The following is a 15971-nucleotide window of genomic DNA, read 5'->3' as shown; positions in this document are numbered from 1 at the left end:
TAATGAGGCAATACATACAATACATTAAAACCCTTCAGTATTATGGAGTTGCTATATGACATACCAGTTTTACTGAGATCACACCAAGGCAAACAAATGACATTTCTTTGCCGTGTCTTAGTCCTAGAACAATACAACACTGAAGTGTTTCATTAGGGTGAGTTTAGAAGGATGTGTTCTGTCATACTTTCACTAGTACCCACAATCTGCAGGAGAAAATGTTTTCCATTGTACTTATTCCATTGTACTGAATACTGAAACACTTCTGGCTCAGTACTGTCTTAAAAGTGAAAGACTGAGAAAATGCAAGTGAGAGCAAGAAAGTGTGAGCAAGAGCACGAAAACAGGAGGGCAGGAGTCAGAGACACGCACATAAACAGATTCTTTCACCTGAATAAAATCTATTTATTTACATTGGGCACTACTGGCAAATTTCTCTTAATAAGACCAACTGCTGGAAAAAGAAATACAACCTATAGAAATGCAGCTGAGAGGAATAAAGAACTAAGAAAACCAAACAGGCTTTCTAGTCCTTTTTACTTTAACAATTAAGATTAACAACTACAAAAATAGTTTTAAAAATAGGAAAACATATATTCTGACTCCAGATTTTCACTTTGCCTAAAATTTTTATCTGAACTGTAAAGGATTACAACATTTGTATGTAAAGAGATCTCGTTGATAATTTTATGTGCCTCCCATAAATCATTGGTAACTATGCATAATATTCTTCCTGATAAAAAATTGTCATTTAAGCTCTAGTGAGTGTTTGACTGCTAACTTCTGTAAAACTACTAACAGCAGAACCAAGTTGAAGTCAGCAGATATCTTGAGCGCTGATGGGTATTTGGAATATATCTCCATCTACAGCAACTGTCTGAAGACTGTGAAAGCTGCTAATAGTATTGCCATGATAACTATCCTGAAATTAGGACATCATGGACTGAAAACTCTTTGGCTGGAATGTGTATATATTAACTCAAAACGGTTATCAAAAGAAAATCGCACCTTGCAAAAAGGTTGATGTGGAGATGTCAATTCTGTCAAACATGAAATAGAGAATGCAACACTATAGGCAGGGCAGAGGTGTAGGGGAACACAGAGAACATGAACACAAATTTGGATATATCAGTGCTCTGATCACAAATCAGATTAAGGAGCTTTTCTCTCTACAATACTGTTAATGGCATCTCTGTACTGCAAACTGCCCCTTGGGATCAAAAGAGAAAAGAGCAAGTAAAATTTCTCGATAGTACAAATACATTATTCTTCACAGCATAGGTGGCATCTTCCGTAAGTATTTCAAGGGACTGTTCTTCCATACACATACTCTCAACTGACTTAAGTGTGCTGGAAAAATCCTCAAAGATAAACTAAGATCTGGTCAATTTTGTACTCAAGGTAAAACAGAGCTTCCTTAACTCTCCTGCAATGTCTTTCACACACAATAGAATAAAACTATGCTATAGTTTGCATTATGGAGTCAATCATCTTCCACAGATAATTGTTTTTTCCTAGCTCAATTTGCAAATTTTAGCATTTATTCAGACCATTTAAGACGACTAACCACTGGTAACAAATAATTTTGCAAACCTTAGGTCTGAACAAAATATGAGGATGCAGGACAGTTCTTTACCACATGGAAAGGAGCAGCGGAGTTGCAACAAATGCTATCTGACAGACTTGTCACACTTTTCCAGTGACTATGCAAGTTTTTAGTGTCCTATACTTTAAAGCCAGGATCAAAGTTTTAATTATTTCACAAAATCCCGTCAAATCCCAGACTGATCACTTGTAAAATCAAAAACTACAACCATAACATCATCTTCATTTGTCTGGATAAAACCAGCTTTATAAAGCCAAATGCTTCTAGTAATCCTAAAGTACCAGCATTTCTCAGTACTTCGTTACTATATTCAACCCATCTTCCTTTTAAGATTAAGCACCCTGTGCATCTCTTTCCCTGCTTATTCTTGCCCTCTTTATCACTGTTTCGACTTCTCCCGATACATTTTTTTCCTTCCTCATTTTCCTGTAACATTCATAAACCCTCTCAACTACTCAGAGCAGGGTAAGTAAAATTTAATGCAGTTGTAGAATGCCATGTAATACACGTCTTCAATGTTGACATGAGCCAAAACACAAAATAAAAGACAATGTAACATCATTATACAGTTCTTGCAGAAGGAAAAGAGATGAAAGTATGATTTCTCATATACTTTGACCAAACAATTTTTGCCCTACTTCTTCACATTTCAGTTAGATCAAACCAGGCATGATGCTTTTTTTAAGTTTGATGTCAAGCCTCATAGGTTATGAAAGACTAAAAACAAAACTGTCAATTACGAAGTGAGGAATGCAGAAACCAAGAATAACAGTGAGACAACTATATGTTTGTTAAGAACAATCCACTCCAATTAAAATATTTTAATTCTATCATCAGCAAAAATTCCACAGAAGAATAGTACATTTTTGCAATGGAACTTCCTGCATTTTCTGAACATGCTAATCAAATTTTAGATATCTAAGATATTTTTACTTCAACAATCATCAGTGCTTGGCAACACAGTTCTATTGAAAGATAAATATTGTGTAATGTCTCTACATAGTTTTATAAGTAGATCAATCAATTAACATACCAATAAATTAGTTTCATTAGCATGTTTCAGGCATTAGGAGGTGCTTTACTAATTAAAGCTCACACATTTAAGCAAATGCTATTCCCAGTTTGTTCATGTAAATTATATTCCTCTTTATCAGAGTGTGTGCTTACTGTTATAGAACATAACTGAGATGTGTTAAAAGAGATACTGAAGTCATTCAGTGCCAAGTTGATAACACAAGCTGACGCTTCAAAGGATGCAATCAGGTAAAAATCTGGCCACTAGCCACAATACTTTAGGATGCATTAGCTGAATACTGTCATTTATTCTATTAGAAGGCACATGAATGTACACTAACAGCTTTTAAAAATGTGATGCAATCACCAACTCATTTTTTGAGAAATTAACCTATTCAAAATTGCATTTAAAACTTCCTTACTTCGCATCGACATTGTTTTGCAGTATTTCAGGGATTGCTTGTTTGTTTGCTTTTAATCTTACTGTTTATCTGATAATGCACTAACAGCAGAATACTGGCACCGCATGCACTGTAAACTGAATGGACAGGACAATCTTGCTGTCTCATTTCCAATTGTTGCAAGAGATTCCTGTCTGCAACTGCAGACCCAACATGTGTTATAAAATGTGCAAAACAGAAATTCAGTATAAAAATCACATTATTAATATTTCCCAAAACACATATGTAACTAAACACCACATTATCCTACATACATAACTAACTAAATATATAACCATACCCTAACTACATGGATGTCAAAGGCATCACTCTATGAGTATTCAGCACTCAAGTATAAATAGTCATATCAATATGTGAAAATATTCCAAGCTAACTTTTTCTGCACAATGGAATTATAAAACCAAAACATTCACTGCTGGGTTGATATAGATGCATGTATGTATGTGTGTAGGCTTTTGCTTCTTTATGTCATATATAGATAGTATGGAATTAAAATAAGAATTATTTTGCTTTTTCAAAGAATCATCTTTTGTAGCTTTTCATCCAGAATAGTTAAGCAAGAGCTATACTGCTGCTATAAATACAGTACTATCAGTCTGGCTAAGCAAGTCCTAAAGGAAGGTATCATTAAAATATTTTAGAAACCTCTCTGTAGCTACAAAATTGATTTCTTATAAGTCATAAAATGAGGCAGAGAACATCAGAACATGACATGAGCAGAATAAGATTACAAAAACATTTTTCACCTTATTTGAGATTGAGATTTAAAGTCCTGCAAACGGAGAAATTTATAAACCTAAAATTCCTTTAAAATTTTTATTAGTTCATGAAAACCTCATCTCAATACTGTCATTAGCCAAGAACACAGTAAAAGCACTGTTTTAAAAGTTTTTCTCTTCTACCTTTATATGTAAATATATTAATATCTATGCATTCAAAGATCTTATTTAAAATAGTACCCCCACAAATGTTTCTGTGAAGAGGTTTTAGTTCATTCTTTACATTTAAACAGTGCCCGTATCTGCTGTGTAGTAAACTATCCCTTGTTGAGAGATGAAGCTATTGAATGAAATACAACTGATAGACTAGTTTGTAGTTAACTTTAAGTCTGAGCAAATGTTTTCATCCCTCTAAAATATTTTGAAAGTAGCTCTGAAATGGTCAATTTTCAATTTCTTTAGAATAAACTCAGAGATACAACATCCATAGAAATGTCACAGTAATTTTCTTAAAAGATTTATTTCATTTATGCTTGAAAGCAACATTTTAATATTAGCAATGGTATTGTATAGAAGTTAACGTTCTTTTTACCTCTCATACCTTTAATATACACATTTAAGTGTTCCCAGTGACACAGTGACAACCGCAACTGAAATAGAGATGATAAGAAAATCCCCCAAATCCAAAACAAACCAAAGTTCTTCAACCCACTAAGAACAAACATCTATTCTTCCACATTATTTTAACTTTGTGTTCTGCAAGACCAAAAGCAGATACTTGGCTTTACATACTGTTTAGTGCTAAATAAATCCTAGAGGACTATTTCCAGGGCAATTTTTTTTTTTTTTTGAGTGGCTGATTGGTTGGTACTGAAATTTGCATGTCAGTTGGTACCTGTATCTCTCTACCGTGCTTCTCATAACTTTACCCTCCAGGAGGGAGGAAGCATTTACAAAATGAGAAAGAGGTAGAAATAGTGAATTTTCTACTACAATTTATCTTGGTGACTCAAAGATAACTGACATAAAACACTTAAGTACACAACTTTTGCTATCAAATATGTTGCCAGCAAAGTCATCCAGTGAAATGAAGACAACATACTTTTTGAACATGACAATCCACTAATCACCACAGAACTGATGACTCCTCTGGTGTTCAAACACATCCTGCAGACAACAGTTTCTCAAAACCTGCTCTAGCCTCTTTTCTGATGATCGACTAAGCAGATTCTCTGCTTTCTTTAAAGAGTATATTTGAGCAGCTACCACAAGAGAACAAATGTCCAGCTCTGCAGCTCAGCAGAACATATAATTAATAGTTATCTAGAAACTGTTGTAACATGTAGGAGTGGCCTAGAAAACGAGATAAAAAAATACTCAGCACAGTAATCTGAAAATATTCCCAAAATTCTGTTTATACCATTCTTCATATATTTTAATCCAAATATTTGCACTGCCAAAGCAAAAGAGCCAATAAAGTGGCAGTATTCTTATTTGAATAGCATTGCACAGTTACAAAGTGGAGTACATGTTTTAGAAGTTTCACACTGTTTAGGCTTTTTTTGTTCACATACAACATCTGTTTGACCAGCTGTATATTTAGCTAACACGGCTTTCTACGGGATTTATGTAAAACACAACTCAAGTTAAAATAGCAGGTTGAGATTTTGGGGAATCATAGATTTATAGACTATTAGAGGTTGGAAGGCACCTCTGGAGATTGCGTAGCCAATTCCCCTGCACAAGTCTTCAGTATCTCCAAGGATGAAGTGTCAACAAACTCTGTGCAACCTGTTGGGAGTGTTCCATCACCCTTACAGTAAAAACAGTTTTTTCTTATTTTTCTAGTCTTTTACTTTGTGCCCATTATGAGGATGATGGGAAGAAAATCTTTATCTTCTAAAAAATGAGGACATTTGATACAGAAACCAGAGATAAAAGAATAGAACAACATTTTAGTGTTACTTTTCACAACTTTTTACAGCTTTTAGCTTTTTACATACTTGAAATCATATAACCTATTATGATGATTTATGTTGAAAGACTCGATTATATGGTCCAAAGAATTGTGATGCTTGTTGCCAAAGATCCCTCCTGTTCTTAGATATGTATTTACAAAGAGCTAATATGCGTGATATTTTTCAGATAGATTGATAAAAATGTGATTAACACACAAATGTACTTGTTATAACAAGTTTTATTTACCTGTAATGTACCATTCATGAGTGCAAATAAATGTTCATTTAAGTAAGTATTAACAGACAGGCCTTCACCAGCTAGCAGATGTAGCAATCTAATCCAGCAGTGCCAATTCTTGATTCAGGTTTTGCTCTGCATGGTCTGGAAAATTTAACTTGTGATGTCAATTTTATTATTACAAAGAATCTCTTTTTTTACATTAAGACATGAAAGTGTACTATAAAGGAAACTATTTGACCAAACCTGTGACTGAGCTAATGCAGCATTAAAATTGAAAAATATACAAACCAAGATTACAAATGAAAGAGACTGACAACAGAAAGAATACATTAATGACAGTTCACAGCATAAGGAATCAAAACAAATTACAATTCCATGATTAACCACTAGCATTTGATACAATAATGAAGACAAATGCTAGCAAACTGATTCACATTTTTTTACCACAAACCGTTAACTGTAATCTGAGTTGCAAAATAAAATTAATTAATTTCTTTGTAACAGTGGCAGGCTATTTGATACAGATCAATTAAAATGTTTTGCCTCATCAGATCTGTGCCTGATTGTATGAAACCACTGCCCTTGGAAGGGAGAAATCCCCAAAGGAACAAGCTCACAACAAAAATTTTAGGCAATATTCCTTCCAGCATTAAATAATCAGTGGATGCAGTCTTAGAGACATTAATCTTATTTTCTGTTCACCATAATCATATTCTAGGACCTAAATCAGATCTTAAAAGTGATTAATTAAAACTCACCCTTCTATCTATAGGATGCCTAATCAGACATAACCTTTATGGGATTTTTCATTTTCACACTGAAGTTTGGTCATTTAATTTTGAAGTGAGAAGAAACTCTTTAAGACCAGATAAATTTTTAGCTTCCTAATGGACAAATCTAATGCCCTAGAGACTTTTTATGCATATTAAGACTGTAATTTTTATTTCTAGACTGAGGTATCACTACTCTCTACAGCACAGTCCTGTGACTAATACTGAGTGTTTTATAACTGCTAGGTCTTTCATTAAAAAAGATGCAATCAGCAACTATACACACATTTGTGCTATAAAGCACAAATTAAATATATCAGAATTATTATACGTATTTACAGTGTTTTATATAAAAATATTATTAAACCAAAATATTATTAAACCTAACAGAATAGAAGAATTGCAGGTACGGTACAAAGGTTACAACTGAATAATGTAATAAACACTTCAAAGAGTCCAGCATGTTCAAGATCTCCTGTTGACGAAGCTCAAAATCCGTTAAGGAAGGACAATACCGGAGAAGTTGGCAATATGAAGTGGAACTGAAATGCATTTTCTTTTAGATGCTTTTTGTTACTCACCAACAGTGCGAGGTTATGACTCTCAGAAAATAAAGGACATTGAGAACTCAAATGACACTTTCTAAAATGTGCGCCTTCTATCATTGTCGGAAAGATCTTTACATTAATTTAATACTGCTACTCTAGCTGCAGAGGAAGAGTCTGATGTCTCAGTAGAAAAATGCATTAAAACCCTCTTTGTCTGCTGTACATGAGGTATATAGTTATTTTGCTCAACAGCTAAGTTTTTCCAGAATCCCACTAATATTCCCATGGAGAACTATCTACTCTAGCTAATGATGCACCTATTATTTGACAAAAAGCTCCAAGGAAATAATTCACAGATACATATATGAACAGAACCTTTTTGCCATAATGTCCAGATATCAAACAATATTCTTGATGCCACAATAGTCCATTGCTTCATGCGATGAGTTGAGAATTATGAAATTGCCAAATGCAAAAAAAACCTCTAAAAATAAACAGTCTTTTTGCAACCTATTGTATAGCTATACCCAAAAAAGGTTAGCATCAATGCAGTGCATCATATTGGTGTCTACAGATTGTTGACAAATGGTGTTGGCAAACTTCCTTGAGCAAATCTCCTTGAACAAATTTCCTTCCTTAGAGATAATTGCTTTATTTTGTATCACAATGTTTCACGAACTAAATTGTACCCATACTGAGAAAACAAGTTACTTACACATGCTGCCTTCTCAATAAAACTTTGTTCTTTCTGTGAAATTAATTGTATCCATCTCATTCAGCTCATTACAATTATTAGAAGAAACAGTGTTGGGTTTTTTGTTTGGTTTTGGGTTGTTTTTTTTTTTTTTTTAAAAGAGCAGAATAGGGTAATGGTGTTTATTCTGACCTGTGCATCACTGGTAGAACCCATTATGTGGGGTTGTGATTTTGAATCTTTTCCTGTGCAGGTCCTCATACCTGGCACAGTTTTAATAAACAAAAACATGAGATCTAAATTCTGTTTACACACTTATAAGAGAGATGATATTAACTATCAGAAAGCAAGTTAATTGTTTAGGGCTGAGGAATAAGAGGAAATTTGTTTTCCCTTCCTGTTTTTAACATAAGTGGCTAAGAGATTATAAACAAACTACTCCTTAAATGTCATTTCTCAAAGTAGAATAAAAAGATACTGTAATAAAATATTTCTGTAACAACAGTGCATTAAGATGAAAAAAACCACCTGAAAAGTAGTATCATTGCTTTTACATCAGTACCGTATCATCTCACAGTTATAATCTCACAGTATGGTCACTGTTGAATTGTACAAGTAATGATAGATTTTTTAAAAATGTGAAATTATAATAATTTAAATTAAATAAAAATCCGAAACCAAAACAATTTTGGTTAAAGCATGTCAATAATGCATCACAGTTCAAGTAATGAACTGCTACTATGAATATGTTTTCCATCGATTAAGGCCGAAGCTTCACATTAATATTCCTAAGTAGAGCATCCACAGTATTTCCTAACTAATAGCTTCTGGTTGAAACTGCTGTCCACGTTTGTCATATTTTAATATTAGTTGTGTTGCTATCTTTATCACTGTTTGATAATTACTACAGCAACTCAATGTACACCTGAAACCATAATAATTTATTAAAATATCTTATACCCCACAAAGCTTGTAACTGAATTTCTTTCACAAGCAAACTGGTAGAGGAGGAAAAAACAGCTAGCCTCGACTTACAGATGTTATTCTGCATTGCCACTTGTCTGTGTGGAAATCAGGATAATCAATTATAACAAGCCAATGAAAAGATAGGACTTTAAATAGCACACTGTTCAGCATTTATTTTCCTGCTCTACATTTAAAGCAGCAAGTTATGAAATGAAGTTGACAAGAAATTATCAGTTCACTATTTCACACAGCTATACTTAACCATCTTAAAATAAAGTATAATTGGACAGGAAGCGCAAAAATTATTTGAGTTGAAAATTCAATTGCAAATGTATTTTGTATTTGCCCCCCTCTTCTTTAAAAAACAAAATGAAGTACAACATGAAGGACAACTTCTTTAAAATTACTTTAAAAAAAACATGTATGAGCCCCTCAACTGGAAGTACTTGAAAGCATTTCAGACCTTACAGCCCTTGGTCAAATTCTTGACTTTTTAATTTGGTTAGTAAGTACCCTAGTAGTGCTCCACCCTCATCCCCCCAAATAAATCTTAAAACAAAAATATAAAACCCACACAAACAAAAGCAAAACAAAACTGAAAAAGACCAAATAAAAGAAATCGAAAACATGTAATGTTTGAAGAGTAGGTATGGATGCAGATTTCGTGGTCACTTAGATATTTCTGAAAGCTTTACACAGTTATTTTTGTTCAAAGTCACCGTTTAAATAAAACAAAAATTACTGTATGTGTCATATATTCCTTTGAATATATCAAAAGCTCTTATAATTTGAACAGGAGCCATCTATTTAAAAACCCACTGTTTTAAAGATTTTGGAGATGCTGGCATTATATTTTAAATTAAATTGTGATGGAAAAAGCTTAATATTTTCTTGATAACTTGACAGATACTTACACAAAAAAGGGCATCAGCTGAATAAGAGTCTCTTTCTTGGGATTGGCTGTGAATTCTGGCACAGTTTGAATAATTTTGTTCATTACATTCCTTAGGTAATTTTGTAGCTGCTTGCGTCGCTCTTCTACAAACTTTGCATCCTAAAAATAGAAAGGAAAAAATATAAATGGCGCAAAGAATAATGTAACTATACAGCCCTAATAAGCATCGAATTTGATCTTTTGATGATATATATTTATTATGTCTATAGAAATATGTTGGCAATATGCAAAAAACCCTTTACCCTATCCTTCTTAGAGATAAAGGAATATCCACTGACAGGATGCCGAATTCTCTCCTTGGGAGAATGTTTCTTCTATGGACCAGAATTCTTTTCCTAATAGTAGATCTCCATAAAACACTACAGTCTTAGAAAGGCAGTGCATAATAGCGGCATAGAGGCAGTGGCATAACAATTTATGTGATTCTTTTTGAGATCCAGAATTACCAGTCTTTGCAGGAGGAAATACTGACTTATTCCCACAATTTCTTCACAATTCATACTTTTCAGATGTTGGGTACACAAACTCCAGAATGGATTCATATTTCTCCAGCTTTTTTATTATTAAGAAATTATTATTTTGTGATGGAGTTTTCATACAGTAGATTGCTTTTTTAAAGACTATACCACAACTCTCATAAAATTGTTTTACTGAAGTTCCTATAGTATTTTACATCTCAAGATTCATACTATATTGGCCCTAATAAATAAAATAATTCTATAAACTCCACATTCTGCTGAGGGACTTACAAATTAAAAGGCTAACAACCAGCACAACGCCATGCATCCTGTAACTGACATCTAGCTTAAACTTCTTCCTGTGAGGGATCACAATTACAATGAACTATAATATAAAGTCTACACATTTCACACTAACATAAGACTATAATAGGGTTACAATGAAATCAGGTGCTGGCTGGTTTGTGCTACAGCCAGTATGCTGTATCTCAGAAATGCAGGCATTCTGATCACCTGGTTTAAATGTCAGAGTATGTTCTGTAGGCATAAAGCCAAAACTATTATTTGACAATTACAGCTCTCAAAGGAAAACTATTATCTATAAATGTGTCTATCCAACCTGTATTATTTATCTGTGTAAGAAAAGCTGTTGAAACAAATTCTTGTTTCTTGGGGGGGGGAGGGAGGGAAATGACAATCCACCACCAAAACACCATAAATATATTTGACAACACTGAATAAATCTATTGTATTAAAAAGGTTCAAGCCATGATGCCGTGCATGGGATGCAAATCTGAAGATTATTCCTTTCTTAGGTAAAACAGACAAACTCATCATCAAGGCAGGGGTGCTCCTTCAAATTCAGGAGGACTGCTGTAGAGTTCCTAGAACCTTTACTGACATTTTGTTCTGTTCTTATCTCTCATTAGGAGAAGTTACCAGGAACAGCAATATTTTTAGGAGACATAAGAAAATGAGAAAAGATTCTGAGTGACATTTCTCAAAGTAGTAATTTAAATTCATAGATTTATTAAAAAAAAAAAAAAAATCAACCAATGTTAAGGAAGGTACATTTGCAAATATTGGCAACTAATCCCGTATACTAAAAATAGCCTCATTTTTTATAATTTAAGGAAGTCTTTTCTGCTCATGTCTTTTATTTGCATGTGATTACTTGATAACATGTAATTGTAATTGCTGTAACATTTATAATTGCTGAACGCATTCATACTTACAGGCTTCAAAAACTTAGGCAGTGCTTGCATTGTTTAATTAAGTTCACAAAATTCCAAAATATATACAGATTCTTTTTTTTTTGTTTTCTAGATATGAACTTTCACAGATGTCCAGCCCTGTTTCACATTCCAGTTTTACATTAATACATGTAATAATCAAGATCAGTGTGAAAAATAAAAAAACCTATGTATTGTATGGTTTCTTCATCAGTCACATTGTTTTTCAGCAACATACACACACCACACACAAATTGTGTAGCAAGTGATTCTAGTGTTAACTGATTTACTGAGAAATGAAGAAATGAAGTCTGGAAACTCTGGAAACTGATACTTTATTAAAAAACAAAGCTGCATTGTTCACAGTTCATGCAATCCACTCTACAGAGTCACTCACCCAGTACTCCAAAACTGAGTACAGTTACTACTCAAACGGAACAGAGCAACAGCTTGCTCCATGCCCCGCTGCACTGACGAAGTCTGGACAAATGTGTGGAACAGAAGTCTATACAAGCTGTTGGGAAATGTTAAAGCAAAAATTTTAATACGTGGCAACACATAATACTAGAATAAAATGGAATGCTATTAATAAATGCGTAGTATAATACTAATTGAACAACATAAATTTTATTATTTTCCCTCTTTTCACTAAGATTTTTGTTCCTCCTGGATTCTTTGACTAGCTCAAGGAACAGCCTTGTTTTCAAATCTTTTCACTCAAAGGATTTGAAGTATCACATCATCACATTGGTAGGGACACTAATTTGCTACCACCAGCTGTGTGAGGCAGAAGACAAGGAAGTGTGGCACATAGGAGATGTCAGAGAAGAAAAAGTTTGTGGAACAGCTTTGGTTCTGAAAGCTTTAACCGTATGAGTAGTGGTGATGTTTGGCACGTGAGACCTATTTCAATTATGGAGCAATCCTCTCCCCCAGTCTTACCTGACTGTGCATAATGGAGGAAGGAGGAGCATTGCATTGCTTTGCTCTGCAAGCCTGCTCCTAGTGCAGACACAGCCCCAGCTTAGAGCCATTCCAAACAACTGGCCTCACCCCCACTACACTTGCTTGATTGTACTTTCATCATTTCTATCAACCATGTTTTCAAGCCCCCAAGAAAATGTCCATTTTTAAAGTACCACACTCACTAGCACTTTTTTAGTTCTTAAGTTTTTTTGGTCACAAATCCTCAACAACAGTATTTTCAGTGAAATAATTTCAATTATGTTAAAATTTGCTCTTAAGCAGAAGCCGCATTCTTTTAGTATCTTCTGTACTGCACATGTATTTAAATAAATACATCTTCTTTCACAGGCAGGACCACATTGTTACAAACACGGGAGCAAAATGCTGAATGTAGGTACTTTCCACCACTTATGTTATTGTAAAGAATCTCATTAACTACAGATAATAAATGCACAAAGGAGTTTTCTAATTAAGACTGCCAGAACATGCTTGGGGAATGCATTTTTGCTGTTTACAGCCGATCAAATTAGTGCTTATAATATAGCTATTTTTTTCTGCCATTTATTCAATCAAAATAAAGAAAATCTCAGAAATTAAACTCAGCCTGAAAACAGTTAAAAATGCTTTTTCAGCCTGATATAAATTTGATCTCTAAAACAACACTGAGCGATCTACCATGAAATCCTGTACCGTGTACTAAGGCCTATTGTTCTTACCAGAAGTAATGTAAACCAAGGTCAAAATGATTCAGTTGTAGGTCTATACTTTATCATTAAACGTGCATTTTGCAACAGCAGGTCAGCTACTCAGAGGAATTATTTTACCACACAGTTATTACTGCCAAGTTGTTGCAGTAATAAAGAGGTTTTTCCACAAAATAGTAAATAGAATAATTGGTAATAGAAAAACACAATTGGTTGAAAGCCTAGCCAATTTTTTCAGTCTCAAATTATAAAAACGTAACTGTTACCCTCTTTTCATTGGATCCAATTATCTACAACTGAAATCTAGTTAGTATTTTATATTCCAACTCCTAAATGATACTTTTATTTACAAGCAAAAAGTAAAGGGAAAGATTTTTATTTGGCTTTGTATCAGTGGAAAAAACCCCCATACTTTTAGTAGATATCTTTGGTGACTGTATGAGATTGTATCTGTCAATACAAATCTACACAGGAAACAGCAAAGATCTTCCCCTAAGGTTCAATATACAGATTTATGTATGCTTGATATGAAAGTACTGTGGGGACAAAGTAATTTTGTTAAAATTACAACTACATATACTTTTGCAAAAAAACTTACATTTTCACAGTATTAAAGGTTAGATTATACAATTTTATTTTTAGGAAAATGAATGCACGTATGGGAAGATAAAGTAACAGTACTAAATAAATGCACACTTTCAAGATCTCACTGAAAAGAGATTCTGCTAACATGGTTGAAAAAGGAGACCTGCTCTCAAAAATATGGACGGGTATTATTACAAAGATCAAAGGTATTTTCTGAAATTCAGGTAAGAAAAATGTATAGAAGAAATGGAATGGGTACGATGAATAAATAGCAGGGCTTGTCTCTAACAAGGAAAAAGAACTTGTGTCTTGAATCGTCAAGCCAGTCATTTGACCAGTTGGGATCTGATGCCTCATAAATGCCTCTTTTTATTTGCAGGAATGCTTTATGAATTTTACCTGCCTTTATTACATATTTTGTTTTTTTAAAAAAACAGCACTAGCAGGAGCTCTGGACAAAAACCAGTAAGTTCTTCCAAATCCAGCTATAAAAATAAATTTTGAATAACTGTGGCACTGATTTTTTTTTTCCAGAAGCACATACCAAAAATGGCACTATAATCAGCATTATACATATCTGGCTCCTATACTTTCAAGAGCTGTAACTGTTTATAGGACACAAATTATATATAATTTGAAATTATTACGGAAAAAACAGACTGTTCTATATTAAGTTTTTCTCCATTTTTATACAGAACATACTAGATCCTTCCATAACAAATTCAGGAGCACGTTTTTAGGCATTTTCCTGAGTCAGGCCCTAGATGCTGTTTCTACGAATCTTTCCATGAAGGTATTTGAAAAATTGGCTACAATCTTACTAACTTTAAAACCAAAAGGCAAGGCTAACTGACACTTTCAGTTCTTCTACCTGGGTCCAGCGATAGGTTGAACAATCCCACCAAACTTGAAGAAATTACTTGTAAAAAATTTCCTACTGTATCATGACAAGCCTAATCCCTAATCCCATGGCACTACAGGGAGCAAAACAGTACGTAAAGAAGGCAGGAGCTCTGCTTTCAAGATTTGAGATTTTGATTCTTTTCAATCAAAAAGATTTGATACTTTTCAGTTTGAAAGATAAACTCTTTGGAGCCATATATCCTCAGTGTGAGGGATTATTTAGAGACAGCTACTACTGCTCTTTGTAATGATGCTGAAATTACTTTACTGTACTTGAAAAGCAGCTCCAATCTGACCAAAAACAAAGCCTCACATATTCAGCACCATTTGATTAACAATCCGTGAAAGCATTCTGTGCATAGAAAAGGAACTAGTACGTGCAGGGATACGTTGCCTGTAACCATAATCCGTTGCCTTTCCTAATTGATTAAGAATCTCTCCTTCCCTGTTAGAAGAAAGAGTACTATACAGAGAGGGACTCAGTTACATAAAAAATATGGAGAGATTCTGATATACATCTGTAGGGCATCTTGGCCATGTTTACTACCAATTTATGCAAAGTAAACTTAACATTGTACACAAATTGTTAATTGAGACTTAACGTATCAGCATTCACCTTCAATTTGTAGGCATATGTTCTGAAAAATAAAGCTACTACTGTTTCTGTACTAACTACTGTCAAAGTTATTTCCTAGCTCACAGTTCAAGAGTATATGCTTTTGATTAAGAGTCCACAAAATATCAGTTAATAAGCAAAACTGCTTCAGATTGCAAAAGCATCAAAACACATCTGGGAAAATATTTTTAATCTGAAATTAATGTCTTCCAAAATATTTTATGAAATTCTTTTTGACTGAGAATTTCCCAAGTTTCTGCCCACAGCAAAATGCTAGTATCAAATTACAGATCTCTAAAAATGAGAATACATAATGGAAATCTTATAGACTCCCAACAGATAGTAGAAAATGATGTTAAGCTATAAAACTAAAAAGCAGAGTCTGACGTACCATATTTTATGTTACGCTGTTTTGCAGTTTTTCATTACAAGACAAGTTCATTCCAACTTGCAATTTAAATTGTTTCACACAACTGCTGGTCTTTCATATACACTGTTAGTATGTAACAGATGGCAAAACACTGATATTCTTCCTTATTAATGGAACAGCTCACTTAAGATGTTTCAAATATTTT

General features: G+C 33.7%; 1 protein-coding gene across 1 annotated transcript in view; it reads right to left on the bottom strand.

The window, feature by feature from the left end:
- SNX29 (sorting nexin 29) overlaps positions 1-15971 on the bottom strand; it is a gene marked incomplete at its 5' end in the record, with an annotated part of 130981 nt that overhangs the window by 18982 nt on the left and 96028 nt on the right. The window contains one exon of the mRNA XM_059826604.1: positions 9892-10031. Coding sequence (XP_059682587.1) covers positions 9892-10031 — 140 coding nt within the window. The remainder of the gene's footprint in view (positions 1-9891; positions 10032-15971) is intronic.

This window comes from Gavia stellata, chromosome 18 (genome assembly GCF_030936135.1).
Source record: "Gavia stellata isolate bGavSte3 chromosome 18, bGavSte3.hap2, whole genome shotgun sequence".
NCBI lineage: Eukaryota > Metazoa > Chordata > Aves > Gaviiformes > Gaviidae > Gavia > Gavia stellata.
This window is presented reverse-complemented; position numbering and strand designations above follow the sequence as displayed.